Here is a 16,990-nt window from a genome sequence, read left to right on the forward strand (position 1 = left end):
ATAATGTGTTTATAGTGTATATATTGTATATAATATTGTATATAGGACGGTGTGAATGTAGTTGGGGTTGTATATAGTAGTATGAATGAAGCTGGGCCGGGGGTCTTATATGATTTTATACTATTTATTATTTATATTTATATTTTTTACAGGTATTCATGTAGTTATGAGTATTTTGTTTGTTGTCTTTTAGTTTTGCTTTCTTTATTTTTATTGGAATTTTTCTTTCTCGTCCCTGATTTGTAGGTCATGAACTTTCTCCATTTTGGTTCCATTTCTGGTTTCTTTCTTTGTGATTTTTGTCGTTTGTTGTCGTCTGATTGGAGCTTTGTTCTTATGTTTTGTTCTGTTGTGTTTTATTTGTAATGTATCATAGTGTCACATGAAATAGTTTTTATTTAATAAAAGACCTACAATCTATTACTCCCTGTTATCAGCCATTACTGGGGGAGGCGCTATAGTTGCCATACACAGTCGGACCCGTGGTTGGTGTCACTCGTTTACTGACGTCTCGGCAGCGCTCTCACTCGCTCGTTCTCTAACATCAATAATTATTTAGCTTAAAAATCGGAATTATAATGAAAAACCTGCAGAAAAAAATAATAAATATGTGGATCTGGCCGGCAGAGGGTTAATGTTCCCCGGTAAATAGGAGGAAATCCCATGCGCTCCATGCTGGGAGTTGTAGTATTTTGGCAGCGCTGTTACCCCCATGCCTCCCAGTCTGACGGTGCTGCACACAGAGAGCACTAGCGACATCAGTGCAGGAATGTCGGTCCATGATGTGGCCCCCATGGGGGGAGGATATTACTGCAGGGAGGTCGGCGACAGGCGGTCTGTCCTACTGAGGACCCAGGAGGTGCGGAGACCCTCCCTGCTGCTCCAACCTCAAATCATGGCTGGAATAACCCCGGGAGCGACTCTGCGCAGCTCCCCAATATGGTGTCCGCGTCCACGGCCGGCCGCACCTTCTTCTGAAAGAGTGATGGAAGATTTCGGATATGAACCTCTTTCCGAAACTGCTCCCCGAGAGGCTTCTATAAAGAGAAGAGGACACGTGTCAGCGGAGGGGCGGCCGCTACATGAAGTGATGGCCACGATGTATAACCGCCACACCGTAGCCCATCCTGTCCTATACATTATATACACCGGTGACAGGGCGTGTAATAACCATATATATACCGCCACACCATGCACATCCTGTCCTATACATTATATACCGATGCCAGGACGTGTAATAACCCTATATATATCACCACACCGTGCCCATTCCTGTGCTATACATTATATACACCGGTGACAGGGCGTGTAATAACCTTATATATACCGCCACACCGTGCCCATCCTGTCCTATACATTATATACACCGGTGACAGGGCGTGTAATAACCATATATATACCGCCACACCATGCACATCCTGTCCTATACATTATATACCGATGCCAGGACGTGTAATAACCCTATATATATCACCACACCGTGCCCATTCCTGTGCTATACATTATATACACCGGTGACAGGGCGTGTAATAACCTTATATATACCGCCACACCGTGCCTATCCTGTCCTATACATTATATACACCGGTGACAGGGCGTGTAATAACCTTATATATACCGCCACACCATGCACATCCTGTCCTATACATTATATACACCGGTGACAGGGCGTGTAATAACCCTATATATACCGCCACACCATGCACATCCTGTCCTGTACATTATATACACCGGTGACAGGGCGTGTAATAACCTTATATATACCGCCACACCGTGCCCATCCTGTCCTATACATTATATACACCGGTGACAGGGCGTGTAATAACCATATATATACCGCCACACCATGCACATCCTGTCCTATACATTATATACCGATGCCAGGACGTGTAATAACCCTATATATACCGCCACACCATGCACATCCTGTCCTATACATTATATACCGATGCCAGGACGTGTAATAACCCCATATATATACCACCACACCGTGCCCATTCCTGTCCTGTACATTATATACACCGGTGACAGGGCGTGTAATAACCTTATATATACCGCCACACTGTGCACATCCTGTCCTATACATTATATACACCGGTGCCAGGGCGTGTAATAACCCTATATATATACCGCCACACCATGCACATCATGTCCTATACATTATATACCGGTGCCAGGACGTGTAATAACCCTATATATACCGCCACACCGTGCCCATCCTGTCCTATACATTATATACACCGGTGACAGGGCGTGTAATAACCTTATATATACCACCACACCGTGCCCATCCTGTCCTATACATTATATACCGATGCCAGGACGTGTAATAACCCTATATATACACCACCACACCGTGCCCATTCCTGTCCTATACATTATATACACCGGTGACAGGGCGTGTAATAACCATATATACCGCCACACTGTGCACATCCTGTCATATACATTATATACACCGGTGACAGGGCGTGTAATAACCCTATATATACCGCCACACCATGCACATCATGTCCTATACATTATATACCGGTGCCAGGACGTGTAATAACCCTATATATACCGCCACACCGTGCCCATCCTGTCCTATACATTATATACACCGGTGACAGGGCGTGTAATAACCATATATATACCGCCACACCATGCACATCCTGTCCTATACATTATATACCGATGCCAGGACGTGTAATAACCCCATATATATATATACCACCACACCGTGCCCATTCCTGTCCTATACATTATATACACCGGTGACAGGGCGTGTAATAACCTTATATATACCGCCACACAGTGCACATCCTGTCCTATACATTATATACACTGGTGACAGGGCGTGTAATAACCCTATATATACCGCCACACCATGCACATCCTGTCCTATACATTATATACACCGATGCCAGGACGTGTAATAACCATATATATACCGCCACACCATGCACATCCTGTCCTATACATTATATACCGATGCCAGGACGTGTAATAACCCTATATATACCACCACACCGTGCCCATTCCTGTCCTATACATTATATACACCGGTGACAGGGCGTGTAATAACCCTATATATACCGCCACACAGTGCACATCCTGTCCTATACATTATATACACCGGTGACAGGGCGTGTAATAACCTTATATATACCGCCACACAGTGCACATCCTGTCCTATACATTATATACACCGGTGACAGGGCGTGTAATAACCCTATATATACCGCCACACCATGCACATCCTGTCCTATACATTATATACACCGGTGACAGGACGTGCAATAACCCTATATATACCGCCACACCATGCACATCCTGTCCTATACATTATATACACCGGTGACAGGACGTGCAATAACCCTATATATACCGCCACACCATGCACATCCTGTCCTATACATTATATACACCGGTGACAGGGCGTGTAATAACCCTATATATACCGCCACACCATGCACATCATGTCCTATACATTATATACCGGTGCCAGGACGTGTAATAACCCTATATACACCGCCACACCATGCACATCCTGTCCTATACATTATATACCGATGCCAGGACGTGTAATAACCCTATATACACCGCCACGCCGTGCCCATCCTGTCCTATACATTATATACACCGGTGACAGGGCGTGTAATAACCATATATATACCGCCACACCATGCACATCCTGTCCTATACATTATATACACCGGTGACAGGGCGTGTAATAACCCTATATACACCGCCACACCATGCACATCCTGTCCTATACAATATATACACCGGTGACAGGGCGTGTAATAACCCTATATACACCGCCACACCATGCACATCCTGTCCTATACATTATATACACCGGTGACAGGGCGTGTAATAACCCTATATACACCGCCACACCATGCACATCCTGTCCTATACATTATATACCGATGCCAGGACGTGTAATAACCCTATATACACCGCCACACCGTGCCCATCCTGTCCTATACATTATATACACCGGTGACAGGGCGTGTAATAACCCTATATACACCGCCACACCATGCACATCATGTCCTATACATTATATACACCGGTGACAGGGCGTGTAATAACCCTATATACACCGCCACACCGTGCCCATCCTGTCCTATACATTATATACACCGGTGACAGGGCGTGTAATAACCCTATATATACCGCCACACCATGCCCATCCTGTCCTATACATTATATACACCGGTGACAGGGCGTGTAATAACCATATATATACCGCCACACCATGCACATCCTGTCCTATACATTATATACACCGGTGACAGGGCGTGTAATAACCCTATATACACCGCCACACCATGCACATCCTGTCCTATACATTATATACCGGTGCCAGGGCGTGTAATAACCCTATATATACCGCCACACCATACACATCCTGTCCTATACATTATATACACCGGTGACAGGACGTGCAATAACCATATATATACCGCCACACCATGCACATCCTGTCCTATACATTATATACACCGGTGACAGGACGTGCAATAACCATATATATACCGCCACACCATGCACATCCTGTCCTATACATTATAAACACCGGTGACAGGGCGTGTAATAACCCTATATACACCGCCACACCATGCACATCCTGTCCTATACATTATATACACCGGTGACAGGGCGTGTAATAACCCTATATACACCGCCACACCATGCACATCCTGTCCTATACATTATATACCGGTGCCAGGACGTGTAATAACCCTATATATACCGCCACACCATACACATCCTGTCCTATACATTATATACACCGGTGACAGGACGTGCAATAACCATATATATACCGCCACACCATGCACATCCTGTCCTATACATTATATACACCGGTGACAGGACGTGCAATAACCCTATATATATATATATATATATATATATATACAACCATACCGTGCACATACCATCCTGTGCTATACATTATACACGGGTGCCAGAATGTATAACCCTATATATACTGCCATACCGTGCACGTCCTGTCCTATACATTATATACCGGTGCAAGGATCTATATATATATATATATATATATATATACACACAATTGTCTAAGGGGTACTTCCGTCTGTCTGTCTGCAACTTCCGTCTCGGAAATCCTGCGTCGCTGTTTGGTCTCTCCAGCTGCCTGTCCTGGCTGCCGCGGCCAATCAGTGACGGGCACAGCCCGGCCGAGAATTAGTCCCTCCGTACTCCCGTCCAGTCACTGCACGGTGCCCGCTCCATACTCCCCTCCACTCAGCACTCACAGAGGGTTAATGACAGCGTTAAAGCACTCCGTTAACGCTGCTATTAACCCCGTGTGACCAACTTTTTACTATTGATGCTGCCTATGCAGCATCAATAGTAAAAAGATCTAATGTTAAAAATAATAAAAAAACAAAATACCTGCTATTCTCACCTTCCATAGTCAGACAATGCGCTCGCGCCTGCCGCCAGCTTCCGTTTTCAGAGATGCATTGCGAAATTATCCAGAAGACTTAGCGCGTCTCGCGAGACCACTAAGCCATCAGGGTAATTTCGCAATTTATCTCTGGGAACGGAAGCTGGCGGCAGCATCGTGCTCATCAACACAGCTTCACTGGTCGCCGGAGGGTTAGTATATAACTATTTTTTATTTTAATTATTATTTTTTAACAGGGGTATGGTGCCCACACTGCTATATACTGCGTGGGCTGCTATATACATGGCCAGTGTTAGATACTGCGTGGGCTGTGCTATATACTGCGTGGGCTGTGCTATATACTGCGTGGGCTGTGCTATATACTATGTTGGCTGTGTTATATACTGCGTGGGCTGTGCTATATACTATGTCGGCTGTGCTATATACTGCATGGGCTGTATTATATACTGCGTGGCTGTTATATACTACGTGGCTGCTATATACTACGTGGGCAATATTATATACTGCGTGGGCTGTGCTATATACTGCGTGGGCTGTGCTATATACTGCATGGGCTGTGTTATATACTGGGTGGGCAGTGTTATATACTACGTGGCTGCTATATACTACGTGGGCAATATTATATACTGCGTGGGCTGTGTTATATACTATTTGGTACGTGGCCTGTGCTATATACTATGTGGCTGCTATATACATACATACATATTCTAGAATACCCGATGCGTTAGAATCGGGCCACCATCTAGTGTGTAATAACCCTATATACACCGCCATACCGTGTACCTACCATCCTGCGCTATACATTATACACGGGTGCCAGGATGTGTAATAATCCTATATACACCGCCATACCATGCTATACATCCGCATACACCCCTCCGGTCACCGCTCACACAGGGTTAATGCCGGCGGTAACGGACCGCGTTATGCCGCGGGTAACGCACTCCGTTACCGCTGCTATTAACCCTGTGTGACCAAGTTTTTTTTACTATTGACGTAGCCTATGCTGCGTCAATAGTAAAAACATCTAAAGTTAAAAATAATTAAAAAAATAAAAAATGATTATATACTCACCTACGCCGCCTTTCCCGCTCCTCGCGATGCAACCGGCACGTTCCGGTGGCAAGGATGGTCTGGCAGAAGGACCTGCCATGACGTCACGGTCATGTGACCGCATCGTCATCACAAGTCCTGCGCGCCTGCGCGGAAAGGACCTGCCGTGACATCACGGTCATGTGACCACGACACGGTCATGTGACCGCTACATCATCACACCCTGGGACCGGAAGCTGCCGCCTGCACCCCACACAGGCGACAGAGCTACAACGCGCCTGCGGAAGGTGAGTATATGTTTATTTTTTATTTTTTTAACCTGTGTCATACATGGCTGGGCAATATACTACATGGGCTGTGCAATATACTACGTGGCTCTGTGCTGTATACTACGTCACTGGGCAATATACTACGTGGCTGGGCAATATACTACGTGGCTGGGCAATATACTACGTGGCTGGGCAATATACTACGTGGCTGGGCAATATACTACGTGGCTGGGCAATATACTACGTGGCTGGGCAATATACTACGTGGCTGGGCAATATACTACGTGGCTGGGCAATATACTACGTGGCTGGGCAATATACTACGTGGCTGGGCAATATACTACGTGGCTGGGCAATATACTACGTGGCTGGGCAATATACTACGTGGCTGGGCAATATACTACGTGGACATACATATTCTAGAATACCCGATGCGTTAGAATCGGGCCACCATCTAGTATTATATACCGCCATACCGTGAACCTACCGTCCTGTCCGAATACATTACAGCCATGGTTGAATAGGTTGGCATCCTTGAAATTATTCCAGAAAATGTTATTTTGTCCCAGTACATTATTACATTCCCCATGTTTTATTTTACTCAGGTTTATTTCCTTTGTGTGTACTGGAACAACAGAAAAAAACAGACAAAAGGCAAATTGGACATAATTTCACACAAACCCCAAAAGTTGGCCAGACAGAATTCTTGGCACTTTTCCAAAATTGAGGGTACATAACTGTTTCCAGCATCACTTGCTGGTTCAGACTTACCTGTGGCAAGTAACAGGTGTGGACAGTAAAATCACAAGTGAAACCAGATAAAAAGAGGAGTAGTTGCCTCAGTCTTTGCATTGTGTGTCTGTTGCACTAGGCATAAAGAACAGAAAGAGGAGAAGAGAACTGTCTGAGGACTTGAGAACCAAAATTGTAGGAAAATATCAACAACCTCAAGGTTACAAGTCCATCTCCAGAGATCTTCATGTTCCTTTGTCCACGGTGCGCAAGATAAGAAGTTTACAACTCATGGCACTGCAGCTAATCTCCCTACACGTGGATGGCCCCAAGAAAAGATTGAAGGTTGCAACGCAGGATAGTCCGGATGGTGGATAAGCCCCAATCAAGTTCCAAAGAAATCCAAGCTGTCCTGCAGGCTCAGGGGGCATCAATGTCAGCGCGAGCTATCCATCCACATGTGAATGAAATGCTATGGCAGGAGACCCAGGAGGACCCCACGGCTGACGCAGACACAAAAGCTAGACTGCAGTTTGCCAAAATCCTTCTGGGAAAGTGTCTTATGGACAGAGATGTGCTTTACCATGATAAAGCTTCCTGGTAAAGCACATCATTTCACAATTTACCAACACGGAATGAGGCCTACAAAGATAAGAACACAGTACCTACAGTCAAATATGGTGGAGGGTCACAGATGTTCTGGAGTTGTTTTTGCTGCCTCTGTCACTGGGTGTCTTCACTGTGTGCAAAGGCAGCATGAAATCTGAATGTGCTAAGAAGAGAACACCGGCACCAATAACGAATTTGTGTGCGATGACTGGACATTCACACACACACCTTGGGATTTCTGGGTGTTTCACTTCATATTAGATATGGATGAAAAATACAGAGGAAAAATTGGTGGCCCTCACGAGCCCATAAAAATTCATCTTTATTCAATAAAACTTAAAACATGGATGCAGGCACAGAGGACAACAGCGCCTCAACGGGTCCAACACACAGACTGACGTGAGGCGCTCCCCCCTGTAAGAGACACTCCCCCTCCCCCTGTAGGAGACGCTCCCCCTCCCCCTGTAGGAGACGCTCCTGTCCACACATCAGAAGAACAGTTATTCAAAACCACCGTTAAAACTTACAGGCAAACCTTTCCTTTCTAGAATCCCTGATGTGCAGATTGTGTCGGTGACACCGGGGGACTTGCGCTTCCTACAGATGATCCTTTTGGCTTCTCTTCTTAAAGGGAGGGTGCCGTGATTTTAGTTTTTGTATTAATAATTATTGATTATATAATCAATTATTTTTAATACAAAAGTAAATGTACTACTTTCATACTTTTTTACTTATTCACTTTTACTTTTACCACTGGAGGCCGCCATTTTCATTAGTGTGGGTGTAAGTGTCTGGGCACGACACTTGCACACCTCACTTACGGCAGCCATGGGCATAGGAGCCAACAGTCGGGCTCGGACCGCATCTCTTTCATTGAGGCCGCTCCTCCTGCCTCTCAGCTGTGACTTGGCCACGCCCACTGAGCTGCCGCGTCACAGCTGTGAGAGGAGATCGCGGCCACTTTGTTTATTTCCCCGTCATCGCACACACAGCTCAGTGCGAGCGATGGCAGGAGCTGCCAGGGAGAAGCTGCTGCTGGGAGGCAGGGGCCGATGTAAGTATCTGCAGCGAGGAGCTGTGATTGCAGCCTGTACTTAGTATTACATTACAGGCTGCAGTCACTGCCGACCTGTTCAGAGCAGAGCAGGGAGATCGTCGCACTGCTCTGCCCTGAACATGATTCAGCACTTCCTGGGAGAGGAGGGAAGGTAAGTACAGGGTTTTTATTTTCTTATGCATATACCACTGCTGCCTGCCCCTATATACCACCTACCACTGCTGCCTGGCCCTATATACCACCTACCACTGCTACCTGCCCCTATATACCACCTACCACTGCTACCTGCCCCTATATACCACCTACCACTGCTACCTGCCCCTATATACCACCTACCACTGCTACCTGCCCCTATATACCAACTACTACTGCTACCTGCCCCTATATACCACCTACTACTGCTACCTGCCCCTATATACCACCTACCACTGCTGCCTGCCCCTATATACCACCTACCACTGCTGCCTGGCCCTATATACCACCTACCACTGCTGCCTGGCCCTATATACCACTGCTGCCTGCCCCTATATACCACCTACCACTGCTGCCTGCCCCTATATACCACCTACCACTGCTACCTGCCCCTATATACCACCTACCACTGCTACCTGCCCCTATATACCACCTACCACTGCTACCTGTCCCTATATACCACCTACCACTGCTACCTGCCCCTATATACCACTGCTGCCTGCCCCAATATACCACCTACCACTGCTACCTGCCTCTATATAGCACCTACCACTGCTACCTGCCTCTATATACCACTGCTACCTGCCTCTATATACCACTTACCACTACCTGCCTCTATATACCACTGCTACCTGCCTCTATATACCACTGCTACCTGCCTCTGTATACCACTACCTGCCTCTATATACCACTGCTACCTGCCTCTGTATACCACTGCTACCTGCCTCTGTATACCACTGCTACCTGCCTCTGTATACCACTGCTACCTGCCTCTGTATACCACTGCTACCTGCCTCTGTATACCACTGCTACCTGCCTCTGTATACCACTGCTACCTGCCTCTGTATACCACTGCTACCTGCCTCTATATACACCTACCACTGCTACCTCTGTCCTGTGTAGCTAATCTAGTCCTGTGTACTGTGTCCTCAGCAGTCAGTATCACACAGGACAGGATTAGCTACACGGCTCAGCAGTCGGTATCACACAGGACAGGATTAGATACACGGCTCAGCAGTCGGTATCACACAGGACAGGATTAGATACGCGGCTCAGCAGTCAGTATCACACAGGAGAGGATTAGATACGCGGCTCAGCAGTCAGTATCACACAGGACAGGATTAGATACACGGCTCAGCAGTCGGTATCACACAGGACAGGATTAGATACACGGCTCAGTAGTCGGTATCACACGACAGGATTAGATACACGGCTCAGTAGTCGGTATCACACAGGACAGGATTAGATACACGGCTCAGTAGTCGGTATCACACAGGACAGGATTAGATACACGGCTCAGCAGTCAGTATCACACAGGAGAGGATTAGATACACGGCTCAGCAGTCAGTATCACACAGGACAGGATTAGATACACGGCTCAGCAGTCGGTATCACACAGGACAGGATTAGATACGCGGCTCAGCAGTCAGTATCACACAGGACAGGATTAGTTACGCGGCTCAGCAGTCGGTATCACACAGGAGAGGATTAGATACGCGGCTCAGCAGTCAGTATCACACAGGATAGGATTAGTGTGAAGGAAGCCCCAGTTCCTCCCACGTCACCAATCCGTGACGTCACTACACAGGCACAGCTCTCCGGCGCCCCCTTTGTCTCTCAGGTCAGTAAGGGAACTGCACCTAGAGCAAATGGCCGCCGGGGAGACTGCCCTGTTACCCACACTGGGTATTCTAGGATTCGCAATCAGAGTAAAAGGATCAGCCCAAAATTAATTTATGATTTAATTGCCTTAAGGGCGCACTAGGTAATTACAAGAAATATACAATCACAATATATCAAGAGTTACAGTCAGAGTACAATACAACAACAATGATACAAGGCTTAAGGTATAAAGCTGGAGGTCACTTTACCAGGTTAGAGGTCGCTTGTGGAAGCCGGGGGGCGCAGCGTTCCGCAGGTCCAAAACTTTAGTTGCCGGGCAGCCCCCAGAAAGCGTGTGCTTGCCCCCCTCTGGCTGGCATGCCCTGTTTCTTAGCTGGTCATCTTCTGTGTGTCACCCGCTCTCCACATGTTCCAGCTCTTAACCCTGCCGTGTCCCTCCCCCTGTAGCTGGGTGGACTTAGCAATCTCCACCCCTCTGCCTCCCTGCAAGATTTATTCCATTATCTAATAAATGGGATAACTTCTCTCAGGATGATCGGATCAGTACCCGGGCAGTACCAGCGCCTGTGGTTTGTTCTGCCGGTCGTACAGGGATCAAACCTGGACCCATTCGGTCCCTGTGGGAGGCTGATCTCTATATCTCGGGTTTCAGACCTCCCAGGGACACAGGAGTCGCACTATTAGATGCACAATTTCTTTAGGACGAGGGGAATATTTTTTATGAGCCGGTACCTCGGACGATGCGTCCATAATTCACGATTCCATGTTTGAGACGGTTTGACTGGACAGCCATAAGAGATGTGTATCCAGTGGCCACTTGACATGCGTGGTTTAATTAAGCCCCCAGGCATTTCCAAGCCCCATGCTGGTGTGGCTTCCTCCCTGAGCTTTGAAGTACCTTCTGCAATCTACACTGAGCTCAGCCGATTACCATACTAATAGGCACTATGTTCATTAGAAAAGGTGGGGGCCAGGAGCACTCCTCTCTGCAGACCTGTGACCAGGAGACAAAATGGAGTCAAGCCAATCTGTGTTAGTGTGCCCATCCAAGATGGCGGCTGTTCCCTCATCACACCTCCCTGCTTTAGAGGGCGCTAGGGGGCATCACATTCCTGTGTTCCCCCGTGCGCCCTTCCGCACCTTCTCCTTGCCGGGACAACCCATCAGCATTACCATGGTCTCTGCCCCCTCCTCTGTCTCTCTCCGAGGCTGTCTCTGCCTCCTCCTCTGTCTCTCTGAGGCTGTCTCTGCCCCCTCCTCTCTCTCTAAGGCTGTCTCGGCCTTCTCTCTTTCGGAGGCTGTCTCTGCCTCCTCCTCGGTCTCTCCCTGAGGCTGTCTCTGCCTCCTCCACTCTCTCTCTGAGGCAGTCTCTGCCTCCTCCTCTCTGTCTCTGAAGCTGTCCCTGCCTCCTCCTGTCCCTCTCTGAGGCTGTCTCTGCCTCTCCCTCTCTCTTTCTGAGGCTGTCTCTGCCTCCTCTGTCTCTCTCTGAGGCTGTCTCTGCCTCTCCCTCTCTCTCTGAGGCTGTCTCTGCCTCTCCCTCTCTGAGGCTGTCTCTGCCTCTCCCTCTCTGAGGCTGTCTCTGCCTCTCCCTCTCTCTCTCTGAGGCTGTCTCTGCCTCTCCCTCTCTCTCTGAGGCTGTCTCTGCCTCTCCCTCTCTCTCTGAGGCTGTCTCTGCCTCTCCCTCTCTCTCAGGCTGTCTCTGCCTCTCCCTCTCTCTCTGAGGCTGTCTCTGCCTCTCCCTCTCTCTCTGAGGCTGTCTCTGCCTCTCCCTCTCTCTCTGAGGCTGTCTCTGCCTCTCCCTCTCTCTCTGAGGCTGTCTCTGCCTCTCCCTCTCTCTCTGAGGCTGTCTCTGCCTCTCCCTCTCTCTTTCTGAGGCTGTCCCTGCCCCCTCCTCTCTCTCTCTCTGAGGCTGTCTCTGCCTCCTCCTCTCTGTCTCTGAGGCTGTCCCTGCCTCCTCCTCTGTCCCTCTCTGAGGCTGTCTCTGCCTCTCCCTCTCTCTCTGAGGCTGTCTCTGCCTCCTTCTCTCTTTCCCTGAGGCAGTCTCTGCCTCCTCCTCTGTCTCTCTGAGGCTGTCTCTGCCTCCTCCTCTCTGTCTCTGAGGCTGTCCCTGCCTCCTCCTCTGTCCCTCTCTGAGGCTGTCTCTGCCTCTCCCTCTCTCTCTGAGGCTGTCTCTGCCTCCTTCTCTCTTTCCCTGAGGCAGTCTCTGCCTCCTCCTCTGTCTCTCTCTGAGGCTGTCTCTGCCTCCTCCTCTCTGTCTCTGAGGCTGTCCCTGCCTCCTCCTCTGTCCCTCTCTGAGGCTGTCTCTGCCTCCTTCTCTCTTTCCCTGAGGCAGTCTCTGCCTCCTCCTCTGTCTCTCTCTGAGGCTGTCTCTGCCTCCTCCTCTCTGTCTCTGAGGCTGTACCTGCCTCCTCCTCTGTCCCTCTCTGAGGCTGTCTCTGCCTCCTTCTCCCTTTCCCTGAGGCAGTCTCTGCCTCCTCCTCTGTCTCTCTCTGAGGCTGTTTCTGCCCCCTCCTCCCTCTTTCTGAGCGGATAGGGTACCCCTAACTGTCGGTCCCTGGGCCACGCCTCCGGTGAACCCTGCTGGACCGTTACCTGGAACAGCCATCCCTGGTCCCAGACCACCCGCTCGCGGTCTGACTCCCCAGGAGGCTGTGCCACCTGCTCCTTGAGAGCTTTCAGGCTAGCATCAGCTTCCAACGCTGCCTGAAATCCCTGACTCGATGTGGCGAGAATGGACGACACTGCCACATCCGCTGTCAGCTCCCCGGGATCTGTCTCCTGGCCGCTGTCTGACTCGGCCGCCACTTGGTCAGAGAGGGGGAAGCCTTTGGACCTCTGCAAGGCTCCTTGGGCTCCGGCGCTCCCACTCCTGGTGACAGCGGCCACGACCGCGGTGCCCATGGGTAGCGCCTGCTTCCCCCCGGCTCCTGACCAAGTCGCCGGGTCAGGCAGACTTCCCTGCCCTCCTGACATCCCGGGTGTGGGGAACTCCTGCCCTGGGGTCTTACCTGGTGGCTCCTCTCCTGGGACGCCTCCTCCCCCCATGGCCTGTTCCTCTTCCTGCAGGGGCCCTAGGCTCAGCAGGCTGGATTCACTTAGGGGCCCTACACTGCCCATAGCAGCCCCTTCCTCCTCCTCTGAGCTCTCCCCTACAGTCTCCTCACCTGTCCTCCCTGTGAGCCCTGTGTGTGTGGTGTCAGTGTATGGATTACCCTCAGGTTTCACTCCCTCCTCCACTGTTGGAGGCACATTCAACACATCAACATTCACAGTAGAGTCATGACATTCTTGGGGAGCCCAACTTGGGGGTTCAGTGGCCACATACTGAGACACTAGCCGCCTCAAATCTGTCCCAAGCAATATATTGGCAGGAATATTTGACGTTACTCCCACCTCCCGCACTCCCCTCCCGGCGCCCCAGTCCAAAAACACCTTGGCGACAGGCAGCGCCGGTTCCACGCCTCCAATTTCGGAGACGGAAAGGGTTTTTCCCGGTACCAAGTCTTGAGGGGACACCACCTCAGGACGTACCAGGGTTCGTTCAGCGCCTGTGTCCCGCAGTCCCATGACCGCTGTGCGGCCGATAGTGACGGGTTGGTAATTGTCCAGGGACCTCCCACCACCCCCTCCCACACATAAAACAGTGGACGGTTCTAGGGACAGGGATGGGGCCTTAAGACGCTGGGGACATGCAGACTTGAAGTGTCCCAGCTGGTTGCAGTGATGACAACGTCTGGGTTCTGCGCCTGGCCTGGAGAGGGCAGCAGGGGGGTACACCCCTTGCACTCTGGGGGCTGGGGAAACAGGGGCAGGATTGGGCTTACCCCCTCTCCAGGAGCTGCTGGCAGGCTTCTTCGGCTCAGGCGCCCGGTTATTGGCATACTCGTCTGCCAGGGCGGCTGTAGCAGAAGCCCCCTTCGGTTTCCGGTCACGAAGGAACTGCTGGAGGTCCTCTGAGCAGTTCCACAAGAACTGCTCCGTGACGAACAGTTCCTGGACCTCCTGGCGGGTGGTGAGCGCTAGACCCGAGGTCCAGTGCTCTGCAGCTCGCAGCAACGCCCGCATGTGGTCGGTCCAGGTGTCCTTTGGGCCCCGCTGCAGGCTCCGGAACTTCTTGCGGTAGGACTCCGGGGTGAGGTTGTAGTGCTGGATCAGGGCCCGCTTGATGCTGCTGTAGTCCTGCTCTGCCCCGGCAGGTAAGTCCCCCAAACTTCCAGGGACTTACCCCTCAAACGGGGGGTCAGGTATCTTGCCCACTGAGCCGGGGCCAGATGGTGTTGAAGGCAGGTCCTTTCAAAGGCCAGCAGGAAGGAATCCAGGTCTCCATCCTTCTCAAGCAGAGGGAAGTCCTCGGCCCGGACTTTGGAAACCCTGGACTCTGGTGGTGCTGGGGCGTCCAGCGGGAGCCCGTGTTGAGCCATCTCCAGTCGGTGCTGGCGCTCCGCTGCTCTCTCTGCCGCTGCTTGCTCTGCTGCCTCACGGCGTTCTGCACGCTCGGCCTCCGCCGCCTTCTCTGCAGCTGCCATGAGTCTCATATAGGCGTCTTCATTACCCGCCTCGAGACGTGCCACTGCCGCTGCAACAAGGGCCTCTGATGTGGACAGGCTGGGGCGGGTAGGTGGTGGGTAGTCCCTTGCTGGACTAAGCACGGGTGGCTGGCTCCTTGGGGAGTCTGGGCTGAGCTCCCCCTCGCCTTGAACAGTAAAGTCCACCACCACCTCCTCATCGACCATAGCACTGGCCTGCGCCCTCACTGCACTCCTGGTGCCCTCTGCCATCTTTGGAACCTCTGGTTACTGACACAGCTGTAACCCTGACCTTGCACACAACTTATTATATCTACACTCTGACCGTCTAGTGCTGGGCTGACCTTAAGACCCCAGCAGTGAAAGTTACCACTGGTAGTCTTTAGTGTCTGGGAGTAGGAGTCCCACGCACACTATTACTCTGATCCCACGTACGCTGCCACCACTGTGAAGGAAGCCCCAGTTCCTCCCACGTCACCAATCCGTGACGTCACTACACAGGCACAGCTCTCCGGCGCCCCCTTTGTCTCTCAGGTCAGTAAGGGAACTGCACCTAGAGCAAATGGCCGCCGGGGAGACTGCCCTGTTACCCACACTGGGTATTCTAGGATTCGCAATCAGAGTAAAAGGATCAGCCCAAAATTAATTTATGATTTAATTGCCTTAAGGGCGCACTAGGTAATTACAAGAAATATACAATCACAATATATCAAGAGTTACAGTCAGAGTACAATACAACAACAATGATACAAGGCTTAAGGTATAAAGCTGGAGGTCACTTTACCAGGTTAGAGGTCGCTTGTGGAAGCCGGGGGGCGCAGCGTTCCGCAGGTCCAAAACTTTAGTTGCCGGGCAGCCCCCAGAAAGCGTGTGCTTGCCCCCCTCTGGCTGGCATGCCCTGTTTCTTAGCTGGTCATCTTCTGTGTGTCCCACTCTCCACATGTTCCAGCTCTTAACCCTGCCGTGTCCCTCCCCCTGTAGCTGGGTGGGCTTAGCAATCTCCACCCCTCTGCCTCCCTGCCAGATTTATTCCAATATCTAATAAATGGGATAACTTCTCTCAGGATGATCGGATCAGTACCCGGGCAGTACACGGGCAGTACCAGCGCCTGTGGTTTGTTCTGCTGGTCGTACAGGGATCAAACCTGGACCCATTCGGTCCCTGTGGGAGGCTGATCTCTATATCTCGGGTTTCAGACCTCCCAGGGACACAGGAGTCGCACTATTAGATGCACAATTTCTTTAGGACGAGGGGAATATTTTTTATGAGCCGGTACCTCGGACGATGCGTCCATAATTCACGATTCCATGTTTGAGACGGTTTGACTGGACAGCCATAAGATATGTGTATCCAGTGGCCACTTGACATGCGTGGTTAAATTAAGCCCCCAGGCATTTCCAAGCCCCCTGCTGGTGTGGCTTCCTCCCTGAGCTTTGAAGTACCTTCTGCAATCTACACTGAGCTCAGCCGATTACCATACTAATAGGCACTATGTTC

At 50.3% G+C, this 16,990-nt stretch overlaps 1 protein-coding gene across 2 annotated transcripts in view; it reads right to left on the reverse strand.

Annotated features, from left to right (window-relative positions):
* Window positions 1-378: 378 nt before the first annotated feature.
* XPO5 (exportin 5) overlaps window positions 379-16,990 on the reverse strand; it is an 87,226-nt gene continuing 70,614 nt past the window's right edge. The window contains exon 32 of one of the 2 annotated variants that reach the window (XM_077281920.1): window positions 379-1,037. In XM_077281920.1, the coding sequence (XP_077138035.1) occupies window positions 894-1,037 (144 nt within the window). In that variant the 3' untranslated portion in view covers window positions 379-893. The remainder of the gene's footprint in view (window positions 1,038-16,990) is intronic. The other variant, XM_077281919.1, reaches the window with a different exon arrangement.

This window comes from Ranitomeya variabilis, chromosome 2 (genome assembly GCF_051348905.1).
Source record: "Ranitomeya variabilis isolate aRanVar5 chromosome 2, aRanVar5.hap1, whole genome shotgun sequence".
Classification (NCBI taxonomy): Eukaryota; Metazoa; Chordata; class Amphibia; order Anura; family Dendrobatidae; genus Ranitomeya; species Ranitomeya variabilis.